Source organism: Geospiza fortis, unplaced genomic scaffold (assembly GCF_000277835.1).
Source record: "Geospiza fortis unplaced genomic scaffold, GeoFor_1.0 scaffold40, whole genome shotgun sequence".
NCBI classification, from domain to species: domain Eukaryota; kingdom Metazoa; phylum Chordata; class Aves; order Passeriformes; family Thraupidae; genus Geospiza; species Geospiza fortis.
This window is the reverse complement of record NW_005054297.1, coordinates 9,270,295-9,280,938: the sequence shown is the minus strand read 5'-3', so window position 1 is coordinate 9,280,938 and position 10,644 is coordinate 9,270,295. Positions and strand designations below refer to the sequence as shown.

Genomic DNA, 10,644 nt, shown 5'->3' with positions numbered 1-10,644 from the left:
TTTACATACATAAAAATATCAACATACCAAACTGATAACATGGGACTTAAACACTCTCTGAAACATAAAAAATGTGCAGAATGAAATTCAAGAGTAAAAGCGGAAATGTTTTTATGTGTATTTAAGTATTGTATAGTGTAAAGGAAACTGTCAGACAGGCAGACTTGACACAATGTAAGTTGCCCGCTGAGAGCTCAGCCTTTCTTTAGCTTTAGAAATGTTACAAAACATCTTCACTGAACTTTAGCTGCAAAGAGTTAGAGGAAGGAAAGGCACCCAGGGGAAAATAATGGGACTGGGAGATTCTGCCGAGAGGAAGGTTCAAAACCTCTGTGAAACCTATGTTTTTACTCAAGGCTTTGGTTAGTCTGTTTTTTCTTTTGGAAATACTTGCTGAGATTGACTATAATGCTCATTTGTAGTCACTGTTTTGTCAAGAGAAAACAGTATTTATAATCAATAAGTGAGAAAATTGTGTGTTTTGCAAGGGTTACAAGTTTGATTTCCACAGCTTTGATCCTTGTGTCTATTTATACCAAAGCAAAATTGACTTGAGCATAAATGTGATACAGTATCTGCCCACTTTGACTTGTGGTGGAATTTAGCCCTTTTTTTCACCTACTCAACATATAGGTGACAATGACAATTACAGTTAAAGTCCTTGATGTGACCAAACACCAACCTTGCAAACCTTTAATTATTGTATTAACTTGTCATGAGTGCTTTGATGAGTTCATCTGCTGTGACTGTGCTTTAACCCCATGTCTTGCGCATGTCAAGTTCCCTTCTGCAATTCTTGTCAGAGAGATTCTTCTCACTTTTGGCATGGTGCTGGTCCTGAATAGCTTTTCATACCTGGCCAAGGGTTCTGGTTCCTCTCTGGGTATATAATGATGACACACAGGCAGAAGTGTGAAATGTCTTTTTGTGAACACTGATGCAAAAACTGCAAAAAAACCCCAGAAGTGTAAAATTCTGAAATGGAACAAGGTATCTGTATGAACATATGTGAACTGACTATGGAAAAGATGGTATGTAGCTGGTACATTTCGAGATGCATGGAAAGAAATACATTGCTTTTAGTTTTTGCCTGTCATGAAAAATGACTGAATCAGTAAACTGAAACCAGCCCCAAACAAAACTTTGGTGAATTGGTTAATAAAAATAAATTATGCAAGATTCCTAATGGTTTAACAGAGGTATTCAGGAGTATGAGTTTTATTTTAACTATCCACAAATTTTTCTTTAGACCAAACTGTTTATTTGAATGTATTTTAAAGCTTCATAAAGAAAGGTGGTAAAAAAATTAAACATACTAAAACTCAAAGGTGGTTTCAATAGTTGTGTGTGCACTACAGTCAGTTCTGATGAAAGGTGATGGCATATTTGATTTTATCCATGCATCAAATTTTTTCTAGGCATTATATTCGAAGTAAAGCTGCCACTGTTTTGGCTAATTGTGATATCATTGTTCAGTCAACAAGTGCCTTACTCTATTCAGTATCATGGATTAATGCCTACCAATAGGAGCATCTTTTTTAACTTGGAGTCTAGATGGTATCAGCTGGCAAACACTCTTGCTGCTTTATTGAGAAACATTCATGATCCCTGGTCTTATCTTGGGTCACAGATGTTGATTTTCTCCCAGGCTCATGTCCCTGTTCACAATATTAATGGCTGCTTTCTTGGATTCCTTCTGTGGATGCAACAGCCTGGTCAGAGAGCAAGCAAATGGGTTTTGTTTTCTCACAGTGGACTTGTGAGACTTTTTAGGGAGTCATAGAAACGATGATAACTTGTTAGTATAAACAGCCTGCAGGTGGTGTTTTTCTACTCTGTTTTTCTGTTCTTCTCAAGGACTGTTTGTGAGAAAGCCAATCAAGTAAAATGTGTCAAATCTGTCTATAAAAGAGAGGATTTTTCATATTAAATGCACTTCTCCTGCCTTCGAGTGAATTTGTGTCATTTCTGGCTCAACCGTGACATCCTTCAGCCCCAGATTGCCCTATATTGTGTCGTACTCTTTGTGGCTTCATTACAGCTGTCTTGTCATAGGGAATATTCAACTGTTAATTTTTATAATTTTTTGGAGGAAGCCACAATGTGAGGTATCCTTGATAACCATTCTAGTGTAAAGAGGATTGGCCTATAAAGGTTTTTAACTGTGCCAGTTTGCCCTGTTACTGCCTTTGGAGATATAAACTTCTGTCATCCATCAGTGGATTACAGTAATTATTCTCCTTGATGAGCAAAAAAATTTGGTAGGGTAGAGCTCTGCAAGAGATCTTGATATGAACAAAAGTTGGCAGTGAGGGTTCTGCTTCCTCTTTTCTGTGTGTGTGAAGAGGAGATGCAGTTGACGGATTTCTAGAACATCTGTGTAACATCAGAAGCAGACTTGAAATTAGAAATGCAGAATTAATTGAACAGTCTTGCCAAGAGAAATATTCTATACTACAGATAGGTTTATTTCCTCCTAAACCAGCTGGTTATGTAAATATTACAGGAGTAAATGTATTTTTAGTCTGAACTGGTAAAAGTTTCCTTTCGTTGTGCTCTTAATACCTGCATTGTAAGGAGGTTTCATTAGTTCTTAGAATTGTATATCTGGTTTAAAAAAGACCTGGTTTTTTGCTTCCTGAGGTAGGTAATTATTGAGGAATTAGCATCTCATGTGAGATTCTCCATCCTGAAGATTACATATGTTGAAATTCTATTTTGAGCATACCAAACAAGTGTGCAGAGGACTTGTGCTGGTTCTTCAGCTTGAAGATGAATTCCGTGCACAAAAGGTGGGTTATATTTGCTTCATTATTTATAATAATTTTCTATTTGATGTATGTATATCTTAGACTTCATCAAATCTCAGGTGCTGGTGTTTCTTTTATGTTGGAAGATACTCTTGCATTTTGAAGTTTCAGTGAAAACACTCGTCTGAATTTCAGCAAAGAGGAAAGGGAGAAAAATCATTTGGTATGGCAGTTTTAATTCTCAGCCAACTCTAATTTAATACCATTCTGAAACAGCATTGGAGGGGTAACCCTTGATCCTTATTATTGCTTTTCTGGATGTATTTGCTTTTCTCTTTGACTGTAGCACTCTGCAGGGCTATAGAGTGTGGCTTTTCTCTTGTTGGAGTATCTAGCATAGCATGTACAGTAAATTAAATCTCATCTGGCGCTGGAATGCATACAGAGAATATATTTCTGGTTTTTTCTCCTTTCAGAACATTTCTTATTTTATTACTGACATCCCTTTTGCCCAGGAGGAACTTCCTCCGGGTAGTTCTAGATCAAAGTTTGTTTGATTCAAGAGTTACATTTTTTTATTAGCCTGGACTCTGAAGAATAAAGCCAACTGCACTTTGAAGGAACTGGGTCAGATTTCCTTGTCTTGTTTTGTCTTGCAATTGATACTGTACTTTGACCAATCATCCCAGCTTCACTTCTTTTGTGTCCTCAGATATCCTGGTACAACTTTCTGAAGGTGTAATTTGGCCTCTCTACTGCATTCAATAGAGGTAGAAATACTTCAGTGATTTATTCTTTTAATGCATTTGGTGATGTTTATTGCATGTATTTTTGCTTTACTTAATTAAGAAAAAAATTGGTTAAGCCTGATAGGAAACTTGGATGGGAAAGGCTGAGTTTTGACTAACCATCAGTTAGTCAAATTATTAGGGACTAGCACACATTATAACCTAGAACTAAAAAAAAAGGGCTTTTTGTTTCTATTTAACAAAAGATTACACAGGGACAGATTTTTAAAACTTTGGGGTTTTAGATCTTTTTAACAGAAAAAAAATCAAAACAGAAGATAAAACTGGGGATGTTTGTCTTCTGAAACTGTTTATGAGTTGTTTGTGCTTCATGCAGTTGCTGTTCCCAGGGCTTTCCTCCCTTCTTCACCGTGTCATACCAGAGGCACTCCTAAAATTGTGGATGAGCTTGGCCTTGAATCCAGCTCTATGGAACACAGAGGAAGCCTTTAGCAGCTTCTCACAGAAACCAGACCTGTATTCCCCTGCTACCAAAACCTTGCCATGCAAACCCAATACAATGGACAGTATAATTCCTCAGAATTCTTGGCTTATTCTAAAAATGGACTCTTATATCTTTGTGCTACAGCAAGGACAAAGCTGATAATCTGACCCTGAGAGGGTGCATGGCAATGCCTAGGGTCTTTGGGGTGTGAAGAATATCTTTTGAGTGAAGAGGTTGTTTTTGCACCAGCTCCTGTGAGGGTGGTTTTATTGGAGTTTTGTTCCCAAATTTGTGTGAACTTGGGATGTATAGAAACAGCAGATGGATGTTCTCCTTTCTTTTGATGTTTGTTCTCATAAATGTATTGGTGTTGGTTTGTACCAGGTTTGTATTTTTTCATGATTGTTAAGAAATTTGTATTTCTTAACATCTATGTGTTTGTAACATACTAGTGGCATCCCACCCACTATAAGAGAATTAATTTATATTTGACCGAGTCAGTAAGTAGAGTTAAAGAAGGGGAGTGAGGATGATTGGTAAGAACTGAAAACAGGAGTATATAAAAATATTTTTTTATTACATAGATTTTATATTGAAGCTTATTTTCACAATATAAAAGCAACTTCAACCATTCAACAGCTTCATTAATGTAATGTATTTTTTTCCGTAGGGCTGGACTCATCAGTGGGACATATTGAACAGAAAACAAAGATATGCTTCTGTGTTTCTGTAAAATACCAAGATAAAGCTGGATAACATAATGAGATCCCTCATAAATATCTATGTCTTAACTTGTATCTTTACATTCACGCTATGGAATAATATTCAGCCTACTGTAGAAGATGAATTTATTGCAAATTATTCAAGCAGTTTGCTAACTAATGTTCCAAAAAACATTCCAGTCTGTACTCAAGTATTAGATTTATCACATAATAGGATCTCTGGACTTACTATTTCAGAATTTATTAATCTTTCTGACCTTCAAGTATTAAATCTTTCTCATAATCTAATTGCAGTGTTTGACTTTAGTGTCTTCATTTTTAATGAAAATTTAGAATACTTAGATTTATCTCATAATAACATTTCAAAAGTTTCCTGCCTAACTCTTGCATATCTTAGACATTTAGACCTTTCTTTCAATAAGTTTTCTGCCCTGCCCATCTGTCAGGAATTTGGGAACATGTTTCATTTGGAGTACCTTGGGTTAAGTGCTACGATGATACGAACGTCAGACTTCAGGTATATCAAACATTTGCAGCTGCACACTGTCTTCCTGAACTTGGGAAACTTTTCGCTGTATGAGCCTCATAGTCTGACAGTCTTGACTACAAGGAACCTCCACATTGCTTTTGCAGCAAACCAAAACTTCATTTTTTCCCTCCTGTATGATGGAATGAGCACTTCAGAGAACTTAAAAATAGTTAACTTAAGATATACCTTGAGTTACAAAGATTTTCCCTCTCCATCTTTAATGCTTCTGAAGAAAATCAAGACAACAACTCTCATACTTGATGCTGTGGATTTACAATGGGCTATCATCCTGCAAATTTTCATGCTTATTTGGTATTCACCTGTGGAACATTTGATTGTGAGAAATTTGACTTTTAGGGGACCACTGGAGGAGCTGACTGAATATGCATTTCTACCCCTATTAAGCTCTGTGGAAAAATTAATCTCTTTGGAAGGCTCCATGAAAGCATTAACTTTGGAGCATGTTCGTAATAAGGTTTATTATTTCAACCAGGAGATTCTATACAGACAGTTTTCAGAGATGAATATCGCCAATTTGACAATAGCTGATGCATATATGCCACACATGCTTTGCCCCAATAGGACAAGCTCATTTCAGTATTTAAATTTTTCACACAATGCCCTGACAGATGAGTTGTTCCAGAATTGTGGCACTCTTGGGGATCTTAAATTACTTATTTTGCAGAAGAATAAATTTGAGAGCCTTCTCAAAGTAAGCTTCATGACGAGCCGTATGAAGTCCCTGAAATACCTGGACATGAGCAACAACCTGCTGCGCCACGACGGAGCTGGCGTGCAGTGCCAGTGGGCTGAGTCTCTGGCAGAGCTGGACCTGTCCTCCAATCAGTTGGTGGATGCTGTGTTTGAGTGCTTGCCAGTCAACGTCAAAAAACTCAGCCTACACAACAATCAGATCAGCCATGTCCCCAGCAGGGTGGCAGAGCTGAAATCCTTGGAGGAGCTGAACCTGGCATCGAACAGGCTGGCCGACCTGCCGGGCTGCAGCGGCTTCACGTCCCTGCAGTTCCTGAACGTGGAGATGAATTCCATCCTCACCCCATCTGCTGACTTCTTCCAGAGCTGCCCGAGGGTCAGGGAGCTGCAGGCCGGGCACAACCCGTTCAAGTGTTCCTGTGAGCTGCAAGCCTTTATCCGGTTTCTGCTCGTGACAGCTCTGCTGCTGACGCTGCTGCTGGTGGCTGTGGTGGCCTTCCTGTGCATCTACCTGGATGTGCCGTGGTACATGCGGATGACGTGGCAGTGGACTCAGACGAAGCGCAGAGCTTGGCACAACCGCCCCGCAGATCAGGAGGCCGTTCTGCAATTCCACGCATTCATTTCCTACAGCGAGCGCGATTCGCCGTGGGTGAAGAACGAGCTGATCCCGAACCTGGAGAGGGGGGAGGGCTGCGTGCAACTGTGCCAGCACGAGAGAAACTTTATCCCCGGCAAGAGCATTGTGGAGAACATCATTAACTGCATTGAGAAGAGCTACAGGTCGATCTTTGTGTTGTCTCCCAACTTTGTGCAGAGTGAGTGGTGTCACTATGAGCTGTACTTTGCCCATCACAAGTTGTTCAGTGAGAATTCCAACAGCTTAATCCTCATTTTACTGGAGCCCATCCCTCCGTACCTTATCCCTGCCAGGTATCACAAGCTGAAAGCTCTCATGGCAAAGCGCACCTACATGGAGTGGCCGAAGGAGAGGAGCAAGCGCGCCCTGTTCTGGGCTAACCTCAGGGCAGCCATTAGCATTAACCTGCCAATATCCAGTGAAGCAAATGAGTAGGAGAGTGATGTTACACGTACTAGTAATATAAGTATGTGAATAACTGACTTGACTTTTTTGCATTAAACTCTGTTAATATATTTTTTTTCTGTTTTCTTACAATATTCCCTGTTCATTGTGAAATGTGGAACATATAGAAATTGCTATTGCTTATTCAAGCCATCCACGTAGTCAGAAGTCCTCTGTAGTTGCCCATCATCAATGAGAGAGAAATTTTCATAATGATTTACCTTATTTTCAGGTTGCATTTATTTTTGACTTTTCCCATTGAAAGCTATATTTGAAAGTAGTAAGAATAGTTGTTTGTTTAGTGTAATCAGGCTGCCAAGGCATACATTTAATCTTTGTTCTGATGTGAATGTTGTGACATTAAGATTGTAAGGATCTGCTTTCTTGGTTTTCGTTAAATAACACAAAGAAGAAAACTCTTGTTTGAATCCCATCCAGTACATTGGTACAGTAGGTGTTAAGAGTACAGTATCCACACCCTTTTAGCCTGTTTTCCCTTCCTGGAAATCTTTCCTTTCATCACAGAGAGACTTTCTGGGGTATATGCTGAAAAGTTGAATCCATTAATTCTTGTTTGATGTTCTTCTTCCTTTGCTGTATTAAACATTACCAATTGCCTAGAGATAGATACCTGCCAAGTCATGAGTTCATAGAATTTGCTATTCACTGTCTTCAAATTCACAGTTAATACCTCTAGTTATTATCTTTTTATAGTATTGTAAATTGCTGCTTTCTGCTGTGATTCTATCAAGGTATACTGGACTGTGTGTTTTTTCTCTTTCCTAGTACTTAGAAACTTGATATTTGGAGGTGAAGCACTTTTATCTCCAGGCTTCCCGTGAAATCTGTTACTTTGCTCATTTAATGAACAGGTGCTGAGGGTCATCACACAGGTGAAGAAAGAGTAATTTTCCCTAGGAAATAACTTCTCTGCTAAAATCTTACTGATTTAACTAATGGTGTTTGTTAGTAGGAGACATCTAGTAACTTGCTGTGCTTGGATTCGAGAGTGTAATAAACATCTAATTCTTTATGTGTTATTAAATTTCATGTGTCATTTCAATGGTGATGTGGAGTTGTGCCATTGTTCTTACAGCTTGATGGAAATGTAAAGTCCTGAGATCACAACTGTGGGCAGCACATGAGGTGATCAAACTGGTAAGAGAATGTGATCCTTAACACTCACTGAGGTGGCTCACCAAGCACACACCAGGTGTGGTAGCTGGATGAAACAGTGAAATTGAAGCTCTGGCAGAGCTTCCTGGTGTCCTGCTGGCACCCACCTACCAGTTCAGGTTAAGTGGGTAGGATGGCAGCAGGATGCCAGGTGCCTGGCTCCTGAGCTTTGGAAAGAAGAGCTAAAAATCCCTACTAAATCTTAATTACTCAATTTTTTCCACTCGTTAAATCTGTATCTCTCCAGTTTAGAGGAGGATGTTGTGGGAGACCATGTTAAAGCCTTACCCAGAAATCAAGATTTAGTAGGGATTAGGGAGGCTGCTGGATGAGAGGCTGGACATGACCCAGCTATGGGCACTCACAGCCCAGAGAGCCAAAGGTGTCCTGGGCTGCATCCAGAGCCCCGAGGGCAGCAGGGGAGGGAGGGGATTCTGCCCCTCTGCTCTGCTCTGGTGAGACCCCACCTGCAGTGCTGCAGCCAGCTCTGATCCCCAGCGTAAGAAGAATGTGGAGTCAGTCCAGTTGGAGTGAGTCCAGAGGAGGCCACAAAGATGATCAGAAGGGCAGAACACCTCTCCTATTAGGACAGACTGAGAGAGCTGGGGTTGTTCAGCCTGGAGAAGAGAAGACTCCATGGAGATCTTGTTGAGGCTTTTCAGTAGTTAAACAGGGCTTATAAGAAAGATGAGAACAGATTTTCAGCGGGACCTGTTGTGGTAAGACAAGAGGTACTGATTATAAACTAAAAGAGGGCTGATTTAGGTTGGAAATAGGTAATAATTTTTTATAACACTGGAAGGGATAGCCCAAAGAAATTGTGGATGTCCCATCCCTGGAAACATTGAAGGTCAGGTTGGGAAGGGCTCTGAGTGATCTGATCTAGTTGAAGATGTCCCTGCTCATGGCAGGGAGTTGGACTAGATGACCTTTAGAAGTCCCTTCCAACCCAAACTATTTTATGATTCTATGATTTTATGATTTCACGATTTTACCTCTCCAGGACTTGACACATTTTTAAGTGGGGAATGCTATCAAGAAATCCTGTGACCCTTCTTCCTGAAAGCCTTCTCCCCCTCGCAGGCATTACAGCCTGACGTGATTAGCAGTCACACGTAGTGCTAGTGGGCTAAAAGGCACATAGTCTATCCTGTTTACTAGGCAAAAAAAGAGGAAGTAAAAAGTCTTAATTCAGGCTTTCTGGTCTCTGGAAATTTAATGCATCAGCAAACTGGGGGTTATGTCCTAAATAATTACAGACTGGGCTGTGAGGACTCCCTCACCTTTAAGACTGTTCTGAAATGTAAGTTTTAGGTGGGTGTGAAAGAAATAGTTTCTCAAGTCTGCCATGTATATTGTCTTGGAATATTAATGCTGTAAGAGCCCTTTATACTCTGTCCTTCCCACCTCACAGATCTGTCACGCAGATGCAAAATGTTTTGGTTATGTACATACCCTACACTACAGCTTCTTAAAATACACTACTGAGTTCCTTTGATAAAGCACACTCATTTTGCCATGGTTTGGTGTGTTGGTTGGTTTTCTTCTCTAAGTAAGCATTTGACAGTATTTCTCATCAAGCAACATTGTGTTGGCTTAGTTAGTGTTCAGCCAGGCCAGAGTTTTAATTGTAAAGGATACATTTAAAGCATTTTTATGACTAAAAATCGCAGTAAAGACAGAGAGATCAGTTTTAAATCCTTGAGCAGATTTCTGTGTATGACAGGATTGAGCTCAGTGATAGCAAATAAGACAGAGGGATCAGCTTAATTTCTCAAGCACGAGAAAATTATTATCTTAAATGACAATCTCATCAACTTCAATTGTGCCTTTTTCTCAGACTAAGAGGGACACCCAGTGGCCGATGAAATTATCACTGCTGCCTGAAAGTGATCACTCGGTCTAGAACGTATGCAATACTTTTTGACTCACAGGAAAACAGAGATGAATCTCATCAGCCAGCAGCTGGAGTTGCTTCTTGCTGTGTGCGGGCTCGGGAGGACAGGTCAGGACGAGTTCTTCCCGTGACAGCTGCCACGGTGGCTCAGTGGCCGTGGCTCCCCCTGCCATTGGTACCTCCTCCTGAATCTTAGAAATCAACAGCATGATAATGAGCTGTCTCTGGCTTTGCAATGTGCAGGAGGCCAAAAAATACAAGGCAGTAATTTTACTCATTTTCTGAATGCTGTTTGCAGGCTTTTATTTTTTGTGCCTCATTTCTGCTGTACCTGCTTTCCCTTCTGTACATCACCATGACATGGCACAGGTGCTCACCAGGCTGATCTGCAGGATCCCAGGCAGAGAGAGACCAACAACCTGATGCAAATACCTCAGCAGAAATGGGAAATGTTAGAGATGCATTGTGAATTCAGCCAGGCTCTTCTTAGGCATCTGATAAGGTACGAAGAAATAAAACCCCATTCTTCATCATCACCA

General features: G+C 40.1%; 1 protein-coding gene across 1 annotated transcript; it reads left to right on the top strand.

Moving 5' to 3' along the window:
• The first annotated feature begins 4,743 nt into the window (after positions 1 to 4,743).
• On the top strand, positions 4,744 to 7,082 carry LOC102036786 (toll-like receptor 6). The gene has a single exon (XM_005431639.2). The coding sequence runs from the start codon at positions 4,744 to 4,746 to the stop codon at positions 7,021 to 7,023; it is 2,280 nt and encodes a 759-aa protein (XP_005431696.2). The 3' UTR covers positions 7,024 to 7,082.
• The last annotated feature ends 3,562 nt before the right edge of the window (positions 7,083 to 10,644 follow it).